The 21,863-nt window shown below is 41.5% G+C and overlaps 1 protein-coding gene and 1 long non-coding RNA gene across 2 annotated transcripts; both read right to left on the minus strand.

Annotated features, from left to right (window-relative positions):
- Positions 1–149: 149 nt before the first annotated feature.
- Positions 150–13,684, minus strand: c3h15orf39 (chromosome 3 C15orf39 homolog). Its single transcript, XM_023280989.3, has 3 exons — positions 13,415–13,684; positions 7,643–10,904; positions 150–2,009 (listed from the first exon to the last, which is right to left on the minus strand). The coding sequence occupies exons 2-3, from the start codon at positions 10,860–10,862 to the stop codon at positions 925–927; spliced, it is 4,305 nt and encodes a 1,434-aa protein (XP_023136757.2). The 5' UTR covers positions 10,863–10,904; positions 13,415–13,684; the 3' UTR covers positions 150–924.
- A 6,686-nt stretch (positions 13,685–20,370) lies between these two features.
- On the minus strand, positions 20,371–21,647 carry LOC129347919 (uncharacterized). The gene is made up of 2 exons (XR_008600264.1): positions 20,702–21,647; positions 20,371–20,587 (listed from the first exon to the last, which is right to left on the minus strand). It is a non-coding gene; the product is annotated as an uncharacterized LOC129347919 (long non-coding RNA).
- Positions 21,648–21,863: the final 216 nt, after the last annotated feature.

A 21,863-nucleotide genomic window follows, 5' to 3' on the forward strand; every position in this document is an offset into this window, starting at 1 on the left:
GATGAAAGATTACAACAGTTGTGATGCTGCGGTACATAACAAAATGCCAACATTTTTCCCAGATTGCACTAACATTTACATTGATTTTCATTTCTACGTAGTTAGTTGAGAAGATGTAGCTGGTAATGAGTGACAAAGATATAGCAATATGAAGTTTAGCTTGGATATTTATATAGTAACATGACAAAACAACAGTATTACAAATACTTACACAATACACAAAATGACAATGTTTTAATTCAATCTGCAGAAGTCAGAAATTATACAAAATTGTAATATGATTTGAGGTTCTGTCTTAAGGCTCACAGTGATTAAATACACTGTGACATGGAAGCATCTTAGTCTGTGTCACTTAAAGACCTCAGCTTGGCACACAACTACACTAATGCCAGCCTCAGTTACACACACAAAAAAACAACCACAGTCATTGGGGTCAAAACTTCACTCTAAAAAGGCATACATGACTGGCACTGCATTACTGTAAACCTACATACATGTGTCTGGCACCGTTTGACAGTGAAAGCCTTACAAAAATGACTTCATGTCAATTGCTGCAAAATAAGAACATCACAACTGCACTCAGAATGATTCATTTCTCAACACAGGTGAAAAAAAATAAATATTCATAGTAACAACTCAATTTATAATCTAATGTTTTATTCAATCAAGCACAGTGAGGGTGTAATTTATGGATAAAACTAAAGAGCTACTGTGCTTCAAGGATGGCAAGAGCTTAAAACATGCACACTGGATATAGTGTCCATCCCTGAAGACAGCAACGCAGCGCTCTCAAGTGACAAGGAATGTTTTCAGTGGCCTCATTACAAAACATATCAAGTCCAACTTCATTCTTGAGGAGGGTAGACAGATATCAGCCTGTTGTTGGCAAAGTTAAGAGAAAATAAGAAACGGAACCGTTTAAAACTAGTCTTCGATTTTGAGCCAGCCTTTTTTGTAGTCTATCATCAGCTCTAGGTAGTACTTCCACTCTGGCTCACTATCGTACCTGACCTCATATATAGTCTTAAGAGGGTCTGTATGAGCCTCGTGGATACGCAGCACCTCTCCTCTGTACCACACTTCTGATTTGTCATCTTCCTCATACAGGTGGCAGATTCTCTTCCCCACCAGGTCTGGGTAGTAGAACCTCATGGCCCTACGAGCCGTCTGGACAGCCGACCGCAGGACCCACCGCCTCCTGTGTTCCGCACTGTGGCAGGCAGACAAGTAGGGGCAGTATTTGATCTTCAGGAGGGATCTGGCTTTTCTTTTAGAGGAGCTGCTAAGGGGCCTCAAAGCGTGGTGGGAGAAGCTGCCTGTTTGCTGCCACCTGTGCGTTCTCCTGTGAAGGTCCCTCTCGCTGCTCGCTCCCTCCACATCATTAGTCTGGGACTCGGACACTGCTTGGTATCGAGCCCTTTTTCTCTTTACCCCTTCACTGAGCATCCTTCTCAGTTTTAGAATCATGCCTGAACAGTTCTTGGACCTGACCTGAGCTGTGGCTGGACCTGAGGACTGACTAACACGCCACGGAGCCGAGGATTCCTCTGCATCACTGGGAGATGGACACAGCTGGTCCAGCGTTAAAGGACACGTCCAGGAATTCTCTGAAGCTGTGCTTTGTTGAACGAGTGAAGAATCCTGCTCTGCAAACATATGATCAGTTCCACTATCCTCGATCCTTTGGGAGTCATGAGCACCCCAGTCTTCCTTGCTAAATGTGTCCAGAACGCCTCCAACCACTATCTTTTCTATGTCTCCTGCATCTTCTGCATCTGACAAGCTGTTGTCTAAAAACATGCGCCTTGAACTGCTCTTTACTCTGTGTTTTGTCCTGTTCCTGCTCCACTTTGGTGGAGTTTCCTGGTTCTTCATGTATCTCTGTGGGTGTGACTCTGAGGGTGATGGTGGTGGCGATGCAGCGATGTCTGGAAATACGGGAGCCCTCGTGCTGTTAGATGCCTCAGAGCCTCCATCTTGTTCTCTGCAATCTAGATCCACATCTAATCCTGCAACACAATGAATATAGCAATTAAGAGAGGTCAAAATAAAAATATATGTATACCATATATAAATCAGGTTGTTGGCTAAATGGGAACAGTTTATAGATGTTATTCAGTGCTCAGGCAAACATAAGATTCAAGTGGAGTGCAAATCAGAAAAGGGCTTTCATAGATTTCTGACCCAAGAAAAAAAAAGATATAAATATATTCACTTTTGCCCCAACTGATGATTTGTAAAACGAAAGCTGGCTGCCACAGCACCCGACACCTCCGTACAGGTCGACAAACTAATTCTCCCAGAACACCTCTTACTCAGCACACAGGAACAAGGAGAAACTATTCTATTAATATCAGCTGGCACATGGTGATTGGGCAGCATGATCCTCCACCATCAAACAGCGTTTGAGCAGAGACAGAAGAAAAGGCTGTGGGAGTAAACACGAAGGCTGGGGGAAAAAGTCAGCTGCTAAGAGGGGTGCTATCAGTCGGGAATAAAACAGCAGCGAGGTAAGAGTGGGACAGGAAAAATGTTCAGATACCAAAAGTCAGGTGCTCCCAAACCATGTGAACCAATAATAAGGTCAGCAGTGAACAGACATTTAATCAAGCAAATCAAATATTGAAAAGAGAAGTGGAGTAATATCTTTTTTTTAGTGGCATTAAATCCCATGAAAAGACTAAAATCCACAACTGATTCTTCTCCCAAGTTAGTCCTCTGCAGCCAAACGATTAAAGTAGGTGATAAGTTCTTCATCAAGATAAAGAAGAGCACTGAATTTTAGTGAGTCATCCTTAGACACTCCTTTGCATGGCTAAGATTACACACTAGCACCAAATATGCGACTAAAAATAGGCGAAAACAAGTGCACTAGCTACGGCTACTTAGTTTGAGCAACATTTGCTGAATGCTTAAGCTTTTTTAACTCTTGCTCTCACCAAGTCTTTTTAACAAAATAAACAATGGTTTTGTGATGCTTTTTTATCATATAAGCCTTCAGTCACAGCAAAGGAGCTGAGAGCTACAGGCAGGCAGAGGAAGAAGTCAAAGATTAACATATTTTGTTCATCTTACCAAAAACATAGATTAGCATTTTATATACAGTTAAAACCAGAAGTTTATGTACACTGTATAAAAGAACACATAACTTTTTTTTTCTCAGCGTCTAACATTAAATCAGACTAAACCTTTCCTGTTTTAGGTCAGTTAGGACAGTTTGTTCAAAGTGAAAAGTGTACTAAGATTACTATGCCTTCAAACTATTTGGGAGGGCCCAGATGATGATGTCATGACCTTGACAGCTTTTGATAACATTTGAGTTAATTGGAGGCACACCTGTGGATGTACTTTAAGGCACACCTCAAACACACTGCTTGCATGACATCAGGGGAAAATCTAAACACATCAGCCAAGATACCACAAAGACAATTGTGGACCTTCCCGTGTCTGATTCATCCTCGGGTACAAGTTCCAGATGCCTGAAGGTTCCACGTTTATCTGTTCAAACAATTATATGCAAGTATAAACAGCATGGGAATTGTAGTGTAATATTTTTGGGTACAATGTGCTAAAAATAAGAGATGATATAATTATGGCAAATGCTATTAGACTAAAAACCAGAAGTAAAACATATGTACTCAAAACAAAATGGTGTAAACTTAAGGTATTATAACATTTAACATATATTGGAATAATATGCATGAAATCTACCAAAAAATAATAAGGATAAGATGTGGAGCAAAAAATCTGAACATGTCTGGGCATGGTCTCTGTAAAAGATGACCTAATGATAACTTAATGTGCACGTCTTCTGTGACGTGAGATCTAGGGTGAAATATGATAACCTGACGTCATGATCGGCCCAATAGATTGAGAAAAGTAGAATGGCGTCAAAACTGTCACTCCTATCATACGCTCTATAGGCGTGGAAAAATGACCAACGCTCACAGCATAAAAGATGGTGCACAGCTCAGCATCTTCAGTTCTTCTTGGGGTGTTATCACTGCTAAGAATTACTCCTGGATTTTTGTCGACAAATAAATCCTACTGCCCTCAAAAGCTGACTTCTCTTGGTGATTTTTTCAAAGATCTTTAAAGAAACTTTTTAAGACGTTTGAACACGGTCAAGTCATAGAATCTGGCCTTGATTTGTAACTCAGTCTACACTTCATCAGAATGTCCAGCCATCATACCGCTCAGGAAGGACACGGGATCTGTGTTCCAGAGATGAATGTGTTTTGGTGCGAAATGTGCGTATCAACCCCAGAACAAAAGCAAAGGACCTTGTGAAGATGCTGGCTGAAGCTGGTATGAAAGTGTCATTCTCCACAGTGAAACAAGTCCTGTACCAACGTGGACTGAAAGGCTACTCAGCAAGGAAGAAGCCATTATTCCAAAAGCAACATAAAAAACCCAGATTACAGTTTGCAAATGCACACAGGGACAAAGACCTTAATTTTTGGAGACATGTCCAGTTGTCTGAAGTAACTAAAATTGAAGTGTTTGACCGTAATGACAATAGTTACACGTGGAGGAAAAAGGGGGGAGCTTGCAAATCTGAGTACACCATCCCAACTGTGAAGTGCGGGGGTGGCAGCATCATGTTGTTGGGGTGTTTTGCTGCAGGAAGGACTGATGTACTTCACAAAAGAGATGGCATACTGAGGAAAGAATATTATGTGGAAATACTGAAGCAACATCTCAAGCCAACAGGATGTTAAAGCTTGGATACAAATGGGTCTTCCAAATGGACAATGACCCCAAGAATACCAAGAAAAGGGTTACAAAGTGGCTTACGGACAACAAAGTCAATGTTTGTTAGTGGCCATCACAAAGCCCTGATCTCAATCCCGTAGAAAATTTGTAAGTGGAGCTGAAAAGGCGTGTGCGAGCAAGGCGGCCTACAAATCCGACTCACTTGCACCAGTTCTGTCAGGAGGAATGGGCCAAAATTACAGCAAACTACTGTGAGAAGCTTGTGGAAGGATACCCAAAACTTTTGACCCAAGTCATACAGTTTAAAGCCAGTGAAATAAAATACACGCACAGGTGTGGTTCCAGTGAACTCAAATGTTATCAAAAGCCTTCAAGGCCATGACATCATCACCTGGACCTTAGCAAATAGTTTGAAGGCCTAGTAATCTAAGTGTATGCAAACTTCTGACTTTGAAGACAGTAATTCAGTACTCCGCCAAGGCTGCTCAGTTATATCATTTCCAACGGATGAAATCTTTAATAAAAAATTATCTTACGTTGTGCACAGGTGTGTGTTATGCATGTGTACATTATGCACAGATGTCGAAACGCGTGACCTAAATATGTAGCAGAAATGATGGGACTTTGAAAAACCCCCACAATTTAATCAATTGTTCCTTGTATGATTCCCGACGGATAAGTCACAATCAGTCAACGGCGGCTGATTTGTAGTAGGATCGCAATCATGACTGTCAGCAGGCAGCTGACGTAGTGCTCACTTGTCATAGTTACAGTACATAGTGACACTGTGCTGCTATCTCACAATGATACGGAAATCCTCAACAAATTCTTGGATCCAGACTATAAGCCGCATCACGACCAAAATCTAATGAGGTGGTCCTTGTGTCATTTGTAGCCTTTCCTGAAAATTTCATCCAAATCTGTTATTCCGTTTTTGAGTAAATGGACGCTGATTGTCACATAACTCCGCTGCGTTCCTTGGCAGAGGTAAACTTCTCTCTCTTTTTTCTGGCATTTAGCAAATATAAATCATTTTGGTAATCCTAACTGACCTAAAACAGGAAAAGTTTAGTCTGATTGAATGTCAGACAGTTGGGGGAAAAAAAGGTTATGTGTATTTTTATGCAGTGTATGTAAACTTCTGGTTTCAACTGTATAAAATATATGATGGAAAATACTAAGGATTGTATTTCCTGTTTTATGAGAGGTTAAAGATCTGTGTGACAGTACAGAAAAGGAATGTGTATGAGTGGCCTGAGAGGAGAGAGCTACACTCCCAAGATCTTGGGCAGGAAGAGTTACACTCTTGTGATAGATAAGGAGATTTGTGCTGCTCCCCCGTGACAGAGCAAAAGACTAATTATTGAGAACAGACAGAACTTACACGTAGCTAAACAACATGATACAAACATATAAATATTGTCATACCACTTGTTCGAGGAATAGTCTCCCATAACCTGGTGTTGTGAGATTCTGTACACTGTCTGAATAAAGAGATGCTGACTTCAAGATCCTTGTTTTGAGAGTTGGATTGTTTTTCACCCACAATATACAACCCTGAACTTTGAATATACATTAACATTCACACATTCATGCATCAGTAATAGTTTAATATCACGTCTCTCTGAGACTAAACAGCACAGATGTGGGGTTTTTTGCCGGAACTGGTCCATTAAACAGCAGCGATGCACCATCTTTCTGTAAACTTTCACTCCAACCCAATAATGCAGCACCGATGAGTCCTGTGTGTGTAGCAGCCTGCCACTTCCTTCCTCTGTTAATGTCATCCAACAGCCCGCATCACTCTCTTTAAGTTGTGTTAGACCCTTCAGAAGGGAAAGTTTCATTTACCCATAAGCAGCCCAGCGCCCTTCCCCCCCGACAACAAGTAGAATGTAATCATGCAGCTTCTTGTGATTGGTTATTGAAGGTTAGCAGAAAGGTTTCCCACTTTCTAATCAGAAAATGCAAAGAGTAGTGAGATTAAGGGACAACATAAAAGATAAATATACCTGGACTTTCTTTTGGACATCAGGTGAGGTTGATTCTGTAAAAAATAAATGGATTTTATATTGAATATTTCTTTTCTTCTTTACTGTGATTAGTTCTTTACAAAAAAGGGTCAATAATGCAAAAAATATGATCACTATAAGACCACACTATAGATACGAGTCAAAATATAATGCTCTAAAATAAAATCTAGAAGAATCATTAAATAACACTGTGTACCAAAAGGGGATTTCCAGAAATCTGCAAACTAGGGCAGGAAGTAGTCTTTAGCTGTGATGTTGTGTACATCATGTGGTCAAATTATCAAAGTAGATATCATCTCTCAAAGTATTTATAAGGAAATAAAGATCTGGTGAATGTCTCTCTGAAACAACAGTTTGTGATCAATGAGATTTAACACTGAAAACAAATTATAAGCCATATTTTTTTGTCTTTTTTTTTAAGCATAAACATACTTCTTTAGTTCTATTTTCACAGCAGCCTGACCAATAAACTGCAAGTCACTTATGCGATGGATTCCAATTTTAAAGCTGAGGGCTGCTGGTGTTACACCTGTAAAACATTTTAAAAGCCTTTAGTTTGTGTGTATGTGCTTGCACAGCCTTAAAATAAAATGATAATTTATTATCACCTTCATGAATATTTTCTTCCCTTCGCAGTAAGTCAGATACATAGTTGTGTCCAGTATTGCCTCATGAGGGGTAATTAGCAAAGAGTTGCTCACTGCAACACCTGCAGCTTCTACAGTCTGGCATTAAAATACCAAAGAAACTCATTATCACAACATAATCCCACACTTGGAATTAAGCTAGAAAATATCTAAATAAAGTGTCTGTAACCACCATTATCTCAGCACTACCTAGTTCTTTTCACTTTCTCCTGTACCTCGGAACATCTGAGGTGATCAGGTACTCACCCAGCTGTTTGCAGACGCAGGTGTAATATAAAAGGTTGACTGCATCAGCGTAGATGTCAGGCAGGTGTTTGAGGGACATCAGCCTCCTGAGGCGGGAAGAGCAGGCTCGTTTGTGAAGCTGGATGAGGATCTTCTCTTCGGACAGCGTGGTGGGTCGCAGTTCCACTTTGTGCTGCTGCAGGACCTGATCGATGAAGCTGCCCTGGACCATCGGAAACAGAAGCTCCTTCACCACCAGCATGGGGAGAAACACAGCTCCCGTCCGCATGACGTGTGGAAAAGGGCAGCGTTCCTGCATGGTGTACTCTCTCAACCTCTCCAGGACCTTGTGGAGTGCAGATTTCATCTCCTCGCTGAGCCACACCTCTCTGGCTTTTACTCCGAACAAGCACGATACTTTCTGCACTTTGGAGGACGCAGATGCAGGTTCAGTCATTTCCAACTGAGACAACCAGTCTTTGAGCTCCTGTTCCAAAGAGGCCAAAACAGATTTGGATACCAGCTTACAGAGAGAATGGTGTAGTTCAAAGAAGTGCTTGCGGACCGGCATTTGGAGCTTCAGTTTAATTAATTCGGCCGGCGGCTGTGCAGGTGGCATCTCTGGGGGTGGAGCAGGGTTACTATGCTTGCCATCAGGAATGATAATTTTGTATGTGGACAGCTTAAGACAATGGGGTGGAATGTTTTTGAAACCTATTTTGCTCTCTGACGGCTGATGTGGGGAACTAGTTTTGGGTTGAAGGACGTCGGTGTGTTTGTGCAGTGCATGTGTGTCACCCTGAGGAGATGAATTCATCTGTGCAGTCACCTGAGCAGGTTTACACTCATCAGAAGTCTGATTTTCATCTGTTAATGAGGGCTTACTTTCAAGTTCATCAGGCTCACATTTCTGTTTCAGCAACGTGGGTCCAGTGTCAGATAAACCAGAGTCTTCAGGCTCTTTTTTGATTGTCACTTTGCGGCAGTCGTTTTGACCAACATGAGCCTGTACAGAGTGGTTTATATCTGATGGATCTACTTTTTCTACTTTAATCTTTTTGGTATCAAAGTCTTCTACAGCAGTATTCTCTCTTGGGGTCTCTGGACAGACTTCTTTGGAACCTAGACGGACAACAGACTGCTGTCGATCTTGATCTGGCCTCTTTTCTTTGATGTCTATCTTGGGTTTGACTTCATGATGCTCAGACTCGATGGCTCTCTGAGGTAACCTGCCTGGAAATAACACTCCAGAGGCCTGCAGGTATGCTTGGTAAGGTGCCAAACTGAAAACACTGTCAATAACTGGCATAGGAGGAGAGTCCATTTGATTTCCTACATGGATATTTTCCTTTTCTACTTTTTGCAGCTTCTTGGTGAGTTCTACTTGGTATAAATCCTCATCCTCTTCTTTTATTTTGATATGCTGGGATGAGTGAGAAATGCTTCTCTTCAGGCACCGTTTATGGGGATTGGTTTCTGAACTGGACACAGAGTCGTGTCTACTTCCTGTTGCACCAGCAGGGCAATGAATTATTTTTCGGACACTTGCACTGTTGGGTCCATCTGTGCGGACTCGATCTGAGCTGTGATTGGGCGACTGGGGTAGCCATGTTGCTGAGGAAACAGGAAGACTTTTTGGTGGTTTTGAGCAAGTCCTTTGGGCTTCACGGGAAGAATAGTCCAGGACTCTGCCCATGCTCAAGCCAGCTGGTGGAAGGACTGGGGTTGGGTCTATGTGCAGGCTGGTGAAGGGGGGGAAAAATCTGCCAATTTGTATGCTGGATGGCGACGTTTGGCTGACACGTCGCGCTGGGCTGGTTTGGTCCACACGTAGGAACGCCGAGGAACTATGCATCTGGTTAACATGCTGGCTAGTGTTGAGTTTGTCTTTATGTAGACTGGCTGCAGAGGCCATGGGGTGATCCACATGTTGACTGGAAGGGGAAACATTTATGCGACTAGGGTGAAAAGTTGGCGATGCATGTTGCCTTTTTAGGGGGGGCCCAATCTGGTTTGCTTTGAAATGTAATCTTGGAACTGCATAACATGGATAGTCAAAACCCTGCATAAAGGGATGACTTGGCAATATCTCAGGGCTAGGCAAAGGCAAAGGAATTTCAGCATGAAGCGGCTGAGGCACTATGTATTGCTCCCGGGGGTTTGAGATTATGTGTTTATGAATAACAGGGCCATCTTCTCTCTGCTTACTGCCACTATCTTTACACTGCGTCCTGTTTTCTACCTCACCATTTGCCTGGGGGTAGTAAAACACTGGGTGCTGTGCTAGTTGGCCATATTTGGACATGAGAGAATGGTCCTGATAAACCTCTGAGGTCATATGCTCATATGTTGGATGGGAGGGGTATAGGCCGGGGTAGCCTCTGGGGGAAGTCTGTGGAGGCTGGCTGTGCTCACTTAAAGAACCAAACAATGAGCGAGTGGGGGTGCAGGGGTAACTGCTGAAGTTTGGCTCAATCACAGGCCTCGCTCTACCTGGGCTGTAAGCCTCCACAGCCATCCTGTTCAGCGGTTCTGCACTGGACTCCAGCTGTAAGCCCCTCTGCTGCAGCACTGTGTCTTGAGCTTTCCTCTGTGGCCTCTCGGTGTAGTGAGCATCAGTTTGCGTCCAGTCGTGCTCATACACAGTGTTTGGTATCCTCGGAGAGCCATGTTCTGCACCGTATCGTCGTCCCATCATACAACCCAGTTCATTACAGCAGGGGTTATGTCCATAAACTGGCTTAGGAATTGCCAAGTAAACTGAGTTTTCAGAAGGGGAGGGTAAATTCTCTCCTCCAGTTTTTTGTTTCCTAAGAGCTACTGAAGTGGCAGCTGTCGGACTGCTGATCTCAGGACTTTTCGTGTATAACATGAAGCCCTGTTGTACTGGGGCATGGCGCAAAGAGGAAGAATGAGAATGGCCTTCTTCTGAAGAACTGCTGTCTTTCCTGTAAATTATGTGGTTTTGTCCCTCCATGCTGTAGAGGTGACTCACAGGACTTCTGCCGTCCAGCAGAGATGTCTTTGAGCCACTCCACAGGGGACTGAACTCTGCTCCGTCTTTTCCTCTGGGGTCATAGGTAAAATAGGCCCCATTGTACTGCAGGGTCTGCTTCCCCAGGAAGCCGGGCATATTTTGTGGTTTTGGCAGTCCTGTGGATGCTATCGTCCCCTCATATAATGGCATCTTGTTCCGTAGCGACGGGTCAGTGAGGGTCTGCAACGACTCGCTGCTCATCATGTGGTAACTTTGCTATGATGCTGCACTGATGTGGCTCCAGACCTGACAGTATAAAAACAACAATTAGCTCAGAAAAGTTAACTCACTGTCATGAAAAAACTCAGACAACAGATAGGACAGCATGATTTATAGCAGACAACACAAAAAATTGCACAAACTACAGAGTTACTGTTAGATAAGTACTAGCCTGAAGCATTTTGGCAAACTTTAAGAAGCACATATTTCACATACACCCTTATCAGCGGATGTACATGAAGGTTGTAAAGCAAATGTGACACATCAAATAGGTTAACACAAGGCGCGGGTATGAGGTTGATTTATAATTAAGTGCTTAAGTAAAGGGCATCAGTGAATGAGGAAAGTTAACAATGAAAACATTTCCCCAGACAGCCAATGTGGTAGTTGGCCTGTGTTGCAAAAAAACAGATTAGCTCTGACTGTGCCACCTCCAGCCCAACTGGTTTAGGCGGTGGCAACAAACGCACATGTGATTAAAGGCAGTGCTCACGTGAAGGCTGCGACTGCAAATGTGAGAATTACAGTGTGATTGAAATAACAGCTATGTTTGAGTCATATTCGATGCACTAACGTTTTAATGTGGCTCACCCTCGACCTGTCTGCACAGTCATATTGAGAACTGTTTATCACATGATCTAACATGTACTTCTCATCTTGTATTTACATTCTGACACAAAACAACAGAGTAGTGAACTTAATGTTTTCTATTCTGCATTGTCTTACCACAACCCTTCAGTCCAAACCTAGTTCCTTTTTCATACACTTCTTCTTCAATGTGGGGCTGCAACCTACACTTATTTTCATTTTCAGTTGGTCTGCTGATTATTTTATCATAGAATTAACTATGTTCAGCCTAAAAAAAGACCTCATCAGCAGTCCAAAAAAGTTCTGTTAAATATCACACATGACAAGAAGCAACAGCAACTTTCCTGCATTTCAGCAGCTGGATGCAACTTGTGATCAAAATTTGCTAGTTTCATTCCGGTGATAGACTAATTGTTCAATATTTCCGCAGTACAGCCATATACACTAAGTCTAAACAATTACCAAACATGGAATATTACAGAAGTGTCTCCTCTCTGCTCCCTTGTTTTGCCCCAAAAGTTCTATGTCAAATAATGCAGCATGTGTTTTGTGACACTGATTACTGGGACCGTAATGATCTATGACAGCATTTACAGCAAACTGATCACATGACAAACCCAGTTTCTTTGAGAACTAACAATAATTATAGTCTGACATGGAGGCTGATGAATATGAATCTGGTATTTCCAAGAGGTACCTGAAGGCAGCGTAATGCAACTACCTGAGCAATGACTCAGGTTGTGATTGTTTTTCTGCATTACAAGTATGTGCATGAAGCAGTGAGGCCACAGAGGATAAAAAAAAATGCTTTTGTTTTCTAAAAGTGTATTATTGACATCCCTGCTGTCTTTTTGAAAAGCTGCCAAATCCAGACTATAACATCTGCCAGTGGGCTATATGTTGAAACAGCTGTGCCCATGTCAGGACGCTGCATATACATGAAATGAAAATAACATCGGGGACATATCTGCAGGCTGTGGTGAGGGTTCTAGTGGGAAAAAAAACACCTAATTCTAGCTCTAGCTGGCCTCTTTAGGACCGAATCCAGGCACATGGCAGCGCACAGGCCTGTAGAGCGCACAGATGTTATCAGCTCATCCTGTTGACACCTTCCTCAACAGTACAGAGTGATGGCTTTTTATCTGAGAGCAGTTTGCAACGGACTCCAAGCCGCACTCTGACGTCTGTGTGTGTCTGTGTGTGTGTCTGTGTGTGTAGGGCAAGGGTGATGGATACTTCCGAAAGCAAACTGACAGGCCTCAAACCAAACCACGCGAGAAAATGCCAGAAAAAAAGAGAAAAAAAAACTTCACTTCTCTCCAGTCCGTCCAACAATCATTAATCATGTAACTGTTCACCAATTAGTGTGTCAGGCCAAGATATGTTGTAAGATGTCAGCAAGCTCACATGACATGCAAAAAAAAAATAATTTCCTTCCCAGCTGCTTTTAAACCCTTCAATAAAAATGATTCATGCCCAAACGTAAAAACGGAACTTCAGCGCGTAAAAGTTTCTTCTTGTCTTCTTTCGTCATCCTGCTAAAAAGTTGTAGTTATTGATTCGCATTAAATTTGCTGTTCAGGAGGAATGTTTGTGTTATCGCGCCTGCAAGAACAGCCTGCTCAGATCAATAGGAAGCAAACTGTGTCAAAACATTCTATGCGTAAAAGCTCGACTTTCGATCGCAGTGCGAGTCATTTCCACACAGGCTGCGAACGCGTCGGTAAAACGAAAACCACAGTGTGGCAACGAACACCGTTTCGAACGCCGAGGATGCAATAAGGCTACTATGAGGCTGTGTGAAATAGTTTCACATTCGTTGATGCTCTCTGAGGGGATGCAGTTTGTTTTTGCTCAGATCAGATGCGTCTTTTCTGTCTGTTTTTCGCAATCTGGGTCACAATAGTCTCTCAGTGAGCGGATACTGGGTCGTAAATAAGTTTTCTTACCTCGCCGCTGTGATAAATGTTTTCCACAAAGACTCCATGAAACACAAGTTGTGAGGGAAGACGTGGAAATTGTCTTTTGCTTGAGGAATCGTTCAGCCCGGATGCGCCGAAATCCCACAAAACGAAACGAGGGCCTGCCCAAAAAAGGTTTGGCGCGGCTCGCCCGGAGTCCACGAGGTTTTTTGGAGAAGTTCACAAACTGAAGAAAAGACAAAAGGGAGGAGGATGGTCTTTGATCAATAGGCGGAGTCACACCCTCCGTCTATCCACGGCTTCTTTTCTACACATGTGATGTTTTCCCGCTGGTGACTCTCTCGCTTTTATTGGCTGTATCCATAATGTCCGGCTGCCAGCTGCCTGCTGCTGCTACCTCAAATTTACTCTCATGTTTATGCCCTCACTGACTGACAGCACCAATGTGTGCTTTAATTTCTCTCGGTTTCACTTCTTTCTCTGGTTCCTAAACCTAAACTCTCTCTTATCCTTCAGGGCGTAAAGAATCGGATATTGAATCACTCCATGGACATTAATATAAAAAATCAGGTTTCAAACATTTTTTTCGTGAATCCACAACTCCCCCCCTTCACCTTTGTGTTTCTTAAAGGTTCCTGTACCCATGGCCTAATTTATCCTAATGCACCTTTCCATAATCTTGTAAACTACTCACTAGGGACTTGTGCATGGTTGGCCTCTGAATTGGATCAAATATAAGTCAAGGATTGGGAGCACAGCTCTGCAATAAAAGTCTATCTGCCACAACAAAAACAACTTAACAACATCCTGGTGACAGAGTGGCCAAGTGTGTTAATGGTTAGTCTCCTCACATGAGGGGTACGAAGCATGGAAGGATGGATGCATGTCCTCTAAGAAAAATAAAATGCAGAGAAAGCAGCTGTAACAGAGAAACTGCTGCTATGAAAGAAACTTCCACAGCACTGGATTGCTGTTTGTTGACTTCATCCTAACGTAGTTAATGGTTGACTTGAGCTGAGCAAAGTTAAAATCAGGTCAGTCATTACCTGCAGCCTGCCTGGGTTTCATTTCTTAACACGAATCATGTCCTACGTTTCATATTTGTCCATGAGTTTCAACCCTATAGTAGCACCAGTGAAGTCTGATTCTACTCCTTGCATTGATATAAGAGTAAAACCACTATAGTGAGATGCATTATTGTAATCCTAAATTCTTCCACTCTCACCAGGCTCATCCTGAATGAGTTCATTTCTTGTTGCACTTGCATCATGCCTGTCCCTCTTCACCTGTGAGCTGGAGTCTCATTTATGTGTCCCAGTGTGGTTGCCACTGCTCAGTCTAGACAAGTTGGTGGCTTCCATTAGTCTCAAGGGCCTTCGCAGGTAAAGAGATGCTCGTCAGTGAGGGGGTTTGACACAGAAAGGGAGGCAGAGATTTTTCCCTGCGGAGCGCTCTCACACGTCCCCTATTTCCAGTTACCATGGCGTTACGGCTCGAGGCCAACCAACAAAAGGCATCGAGGGGCAACACAAATCTTGAAAGCGAAAATTAAGTATGAAACACACAGTGCAGCTGTGAGACAGGTGGTGCAGCTCTGTAAGACAGAGGTTTTCAGGAAAAAGATCAAAGATTGTCAAACACCATGAATTCCCTTTGCAGGACTGTTTGTGGTAGCCAGGTCTGTGAATGATTACACAGAATGATGTCACTGGATTGATTTGATCCTCCTTTTTAAAAAAGTGATCTGCTGCCTACTTTACCTGTTTTTTTTGTTTGTTTGTTTGTTTGTTTGTTTGTTTTTTAATATTTTACTGGCAGTTCTGTATCATTTTTAGTGATATTCCACTTTAGAACTCTCCTTTTAGGCCACAGATCAGAGAATGAATGCCCTTTTTTTTAATTGGAAATGTGTGAAAACACAGTCATGCCTCATTTTTTATGTATTTTATTACTGTTCTGATAAATTTAAACTTTATTTTTAATACAATTTATACTCTTTTTAAACTCTTTTTATGTTCAGCACTTGGGATTACATTTAGTGCATGACTTGGGATATATAATAAAGCTTTATTGACTGAACACACATAAATACATTATAATCTAAATATTTAGCAGACAATCTGAGCAATCTTTAAGGGGAGCAACTAAAGAAGAGGCCGTCGATGTGGGTAACTAGACAAAAGGTTCATATCCTGTATGGAGATAAGGAATAATGATGTTATGGTAATTTAGACAAAGAAAGTAATAAACGGTTCAAAGTTGAAGAGGAGCACAAAAGGGTGTGTACCACTACATTTGCACTGTTGCTTCTTGATTCAGAATTTATCTTTTCAAAAGAGCACAACAAATAATATGGTCTCATGTTTGTAGAAAACACTGAATTTCAGTTTGACAAAAGCTGTAAATCTATATGAAAGAAAGAGATGTATATTAAATACATAATCTAAATTACAATATGCCAAAAACTGTGAAAGACAAATGCAGTGTTTTTTGTAAGTTTTTTGCTCCTGAGTAAAACCATGAGGTGTTTATCACTTTGAAACGTCTCAGAGACAATACTGTGAGTTGTGACAGAGGGAGCAGAGCAGGTGATCTCTCAGGATGTAGTTTCTGATGAAACACTCTTGAACGTTCCCAGAGGCCGGCGGCTACACTCTGAGCCGAGGGACTGACTGAGTTGCATCAGACACACAAGCTGCACATGTTCCTGAGAGTGCTCACATATTGACACATAATTTACACTACAGCAAGTTAACAGTCATGGCGCAGGTCTCATAGAATGTTCAAGTGACCTTTTAATATATTTATTTTTGCCTAATGATGTTGTTTCTGTATATATAGACTTATTCGTCATTGCAAATTAACCACTGAGTTTTCAAAACAAAGTTCCTGTGGCCTCATTATTATGGAGGACTAAAAGTGCCAAAATTAAATAAATAAATACATTATTAAATAATTAATTAAATATGTCATTAATTAATTAAAATTGGAATTAAATATTTCATTAATTAATTAAAATTGGAATTAAATGTCATTAATTAATTAAAATTGGAATTAAATACTTAAATGTGTTATTAAATAAATATATCATTAAATAATTAAATATGTCATTAATTAGTTAAAATTGGAATTAAATATGTCATTAATTAATTAAAATTGGAATTAAATACATAAATGTGTTATTAAATATGTCATTAATTTATTAAAATAACAATTATTTTAAGTAAAAAACATATTTCATTATTTCACGATTTAATTAATTATTTCATGGTCCTTGTGTTGCAGTGGATCATGAATTAATTTTATCTGTCAACCTCGCCCGTCAAAGTCCGTGGGCGGGACTAACGTGAATCTAGTCTAATCCACTGCTTTTGTCTGCCTTGAAACCGGAAGTAGAAGTCTTTCTAAACATGGAGGCTGTGTAGAGGGAGAGTCGCTGTGAACTTTCTAGAGAGTTGGTGAGAGATATTTTAGACCTTGCAGAGTATGTGGAAGCAGGACCTGCTTACCGCGAGCATGTAGCGTGTAAAGCAGAGGAATTTATTGACGTTGTTGAAGTTATTTCCGCACTTTCCGACCAAGATGTTGACCGTAGAGTGACTGCAAATTTAGAGGAAGTACTCCGCCGGTTTTCTGGTACCAGGGTGCAACAGGAGCACACACAGGGACCAGGGCGTTTGGCATACCGAGGGAAGTTCTGGAACATCACGTTCTTTGTGGATTACCAGCCTGTCAAATTGCAGCGATGCTCGGAGTGTCGAGCGCTTTTCCTTTAGGACCTACTCGGCGCGGCACGGCTCCGCTCGTCTTTGTTTAGCCGCGATTCCACAAGCATCTACTCGGCACGGTACGGCTCGTCTCATCTTTGTTTGCGAGCGTTTCCATACGGACTAATTTTCAGCACCTTCTCGGCTGAGGTTCCCAGCGAGCTGAGATGAGCCGATAATGTGGCGTTTACATAGTGCAGGCCACTGATTGGACAGGGAGTGACGACACAGAGCAACTTCAGCACGAAAACAAAATCCTGCATTAAAAAATGACTGTAAACAGCGACGGTGTGCATTGCTCTTCACGAAACTCTCTGTTCTTCATAATTTTAATGTGACAGCCAGACCTGTACCGTGGGTGAATGAAGAGGTCGAGACTTTGTCTTTGGTGGCGGACCAAAGAATACAGAGAGAGCTGGACGGAGAAAGTTTATCAGGAGGTCTCTGAGCGGATGGCCGCTCACATATACAGTAGACTGTATATAAAGAGGACAGAAGCAGTGTAGGGAGAAGCTGAAAAAGCTCAAAAGTGACTATCGGTCCACCCAGGACCACAACGGCCGGCGTGGGTCAACCAGGAGGTGTTGGAAGAGGTTTAATGGAAGCTATTTACTGGCACCGCACCGGCGAGCAACAGGAGGGAGACTCAGCCGCTGCATTGTTGGAGACGTTCGAGGACGGTGAGTGTTTTGTGACTTCAAGAAACTTATACATCATTTATTCCATTGGTGGCAACCTTCTTTTAAGCAAACAAGTATTTTTAGAAAGTAACGTCGTTGTCTCCTGTAGCAGACAATAAGATAGCTAGTTAGCCATCGGCGCTAACTCCGTGCTCTGCTTGTATTTCGTGCTGCTGTTTCTAACGTTTAGCTCTCAGAAGCTAATACTTCAGTCAGCATGCCGTGTTTTTCTTGTACTTAGAGTGAGTGTTTATTTCTGTTCAAGAATCCCTTTCCACATGCGAAGCCTACTCCACCTCCGTCGCGGAGCCCCCGGCTGCCCTGTCTCCTCTCCAGCACCAGCTCGGACACCGACACCAGCACGTCACAGCAACGTCTTATCACCGGTAAGACACGGTAAACAGAGAGCATGGTTAATTTTCGTATTATTATTACTACAGGTGTAAATGCCTGCAAGCATGATCAGAACAACGAGACCAATGACCAAGAATTGAGGCAGGTGTAAATGCAAACTGTGCAGCAGCCAGCTCAGGAACGCCTGATGAAAGCTACATGTAGCTACAGTGACACATAAACAGAACACATGCAGCTGCATTTATTTTCTATTGATTTAACAAGTAAGTCACTCTAATTAATTTACGTTCTGGTGCGGTGTAGTATTGCAACCATTCTTCTTATAGTCACTAGGTAGCTGTGAAACTGAATGAAAATATACATAAAAATGAGAAAACACAGCTCTTCTTAGCAACTCCAAAATGTGCACAGGATGAAATGAAGTTCACACCACGTCGTTTTTGTTTGTGGTGGAGCAGTTACTGCTTGTGCTTTGGTTAAAGCGAAGAGTGCCAGAAGTTTATTAAAGTATCAAAGACATGATCATGATTGAAAATGGATGGACGGGTGGGTAAACACATCACATCATAGCTGTGGAGTCCTTCCAGCTCCTGGGGACTACAATCTCTCAGGACCTCCTGAAAAAGGCTCAGCAGAGGATGTATTTCCTACGACAGCTGAGGAGACATGGCCTGCCACATGAGCTGTTGATCCAGTTCTACACTGCAGTCATACAATCTGTCCTGTGCACCTCTGGATCAACCACACAGCAGGACAGAAACAGACTACAGCCCATAGTACGGACTGCAGAAAACATCATCAGAGACCCCACTCACCCTGGACATTTGGACTACAGTGCCCTGTACACAAAAATCGCCACTACTGTGTTTATAGCAATTACCATTTTGCTAATGTGTTCATACATTCCAGTCTAGCTGTACATTTCTGTTTATATTGTGTTCTATTTTACTACTATTTCTTTTTCCTCCCTGTTCCTCTTTCTATTGTTTATTTTTTATTATTCTCTTCCATATTCCTAGGATGACACCAACAGCCGAAACCAAATTCTGTGTATATTGTGTACTTACTTGGCCATTAAAGCTGACTCTGATCACTTTTCTGTCTTTGGTCTAGGCAAGAGGAAAGGGGGCCACAGAAAATTGGACCTTCCTAGCGTACTTGTGGAGATGCAGGCTGAGGAGGATTGGAGTCATGCCCAGCATGATGAGAACATCTGGTTGCTCCTCAGCGAGGCAAGAGAGAATGAAGCTGCCTTGCAGCGGGAGGAGATGGCCCAGAATACTGCCTTCAACCAGTCATTCCTGGGTGTGCTGGGGCAGCTGGGGTAGCTGGGTAGGCAGTGGGCAGCCGGCGAGTGTGAGCGAGTCCACCTCCCATAGACTTGAGATTTACAAGTGCTGGTCATATAATTAGAATATCACGAAAAAGCTTGTCTTTTGGACAACTGTCAGGTCAGTAGTCTTCCCCATGATTGTGTAGCCTACAGAACTAGGCTGAGAGACCATTTAAAGGCCTTTGCAGGTGTTTTGAGTTAATTAGCTGATTAGAGGTGTCTTCAATATTGAACCTTTCTACAATATTCTAATTTTCAGAGATACCAAATTTGAGATTTTTGTTAGTATTCAGGTATAATCATCAAAGAGAAATAAACATTTGAAATATATCAGTCTCTGTGTAATGAATGAGTATAATATACAAGTTTCACTTTTTGAATGGAATTACTGAAATAATGAACAACTTTTTTCATGATATTCTAATTATATGACCAGCACCTGTAGTTGTATATAGTTTTACTTTTAGCCCTCCACTGTAGGAGAGGCCCACCACAGTTTGTACTTTGCACATTGTAAATAGTTTTGATTTTGCTGCTGACTAATAAACTATTTTGTGACTTATGTGATTGCATCATAACTTTTCATTTTGTCTGTTAAGACACTGGTAGGAAAAGAGTCAACATTCTGAACCAAACAATTCTATATTCCCTAATAATGTATTTGTGTTTAATGGGATTTAACATGTTTTAACACAAACTCCTTTATGGTTCATAATTCTGGTGACTGAATTACACCAAAGCAATACTGATTTATCAAACTGGAATTTTCTTAAAACAGCTGTTTTAATGTTTTGGCGTTTAATTTTTTATTTAATCTTGCTAACCTTCACGAACAAACAATAGCATAGACACATCTACAAAAGTTTATTGTCAGAATTGCATTAAAGAAAACAATAGCGGTCCGGGGACAGAAAAACAGAAGTATAACAAGAAGAATAACTTTGCATGACACGTAGTGCATCAGTGCATCCTGTACATCTCTGCCCTCCTCCTCTACACCTTGTGCCACTGCAGGCTCATGTGCTGCTGCTTCAGGTAAATCCCATGAAGTCTCATCAGAGAGCATCTGAAACACATACACAGCATACATATTTTAATACCTAATAGCGACAAACTGCAGCCATTACAGGGTCGTTCACAGGACTGATACACGATAGCTAGCGAACTAGCATTAGCTTACCCTCATATGTCGTCTCGTTCATATCCTCTTGTCTTCAGCTTGATACTGCTGTATCGCCTCCCAAACTCTCCTGTGTGTCTCCTGAGTGTTTCGACTCGCCGCTCTCAGCTTTCTCCGACTCTTCTATTACTCTGAATCTGACAGAAAGCCACAGACCGAGCAGCAGGTGTACTATCGCCTCCATGTACATTGTTGCATTGCGTTTGTGTCGCACAGAAATGACGGTAAGGGACTTTCGGGCCACCGTGCTATGACGACTCAACCCACGATGAGGTGGTACTCAATGTAATGGAAAAACAACTAAACCGAGACGAGCCGTGGCGCGCCGAGTAGATGCTAAAGGAAATGCTAAAGGAAAATTTGTCTTGCACCGCATGTATCAACATTTGGGAAAGAGGACCGAGTCTTTAGCGGTTGCTAATAAAGTTTTGTTTTATTGAGTATCCAAACCAACGTAGAGGTGAATAGCGCCACCCAGTGTATCGGAATGTGTTCACAAGCTCTGCGTCAATCCATTATCTGGAATCGATTTGCCTTGACTTGATGTGCAGGGTAACCAATCAGGTGTTAGGATCCGCCCACCGACTTTGACGGGCGAGGTTGACAGATAAAATAAATTCATGATCCACTGCAACACAAGGACCATGAAATAATTAATTAAATAGTGAAATAATGAAATATGTTTTTTACTTAAAATGAATTGGTATTTTAATGAATTAATGACATATTTAATAACACATTTATGTATTTAATTCCAATTTTAATGAATTAATGACATATTTAATTCCAATTTTAATTAATTAATGACATATTTAATTATTTAATGATATATTTATTTAATAACACATTTAAGTATTTAATTCCAATTTTAATTAATTAATGAAATATTTAATTCCAATTTTAATTAATTAATGACATATTTAATTAATTATTTAATGATGTATTTATTTATTTAATTTTGGCACTTTTAGTCCTCCATAGGGTGTGTACCACTACATTTGCACTGTTGCTTCTTGATTCAGAATTTATCTTTTCAAAAGAGCACAACAAATAATATGGTCTCATGTTTGTAGAAAACACTGAATTTCAGTTTGACAAAAGCTGTAAATCTATATGAAAGAAAGAGATGTATATTAAATACATAATCTAAATTACAATATGC

Source organism: Amphiprion ocellaris, chromosome 3 (genome assembly GCF_022539595.1).
Source record: "Amphiprion ocellaris isolate individual 3 ecotype Okinawa chromosome 3, ASM2253959v1, whole genome shotgun sequence".
Classification (NCBI taxonomy): domain Eukaryota; kingdom Metazoa; phylum Chordata; class Actinopteri; family Pomacentridae; genus Amphiprion; species Amphiprion ocellaris.

Excerpts from the sequence above, each read along its gene's own strand:
- c3h15orf39 (XM_023280989.3), bottom strand. The coding sequence starts at position 10,862 with ATGATGAGCAGCGAGTCGTTGCAGACCCTCACTGACCCGTCGCTACGG. Across the intron at positions 2,010-7,642 it reads CTGCGTCTGCAAACAGCTGG|GATTAGATGTGGATCTAGAT; the intron begins GTGAGTACCTGA and ends ATTGTGTTGCAG.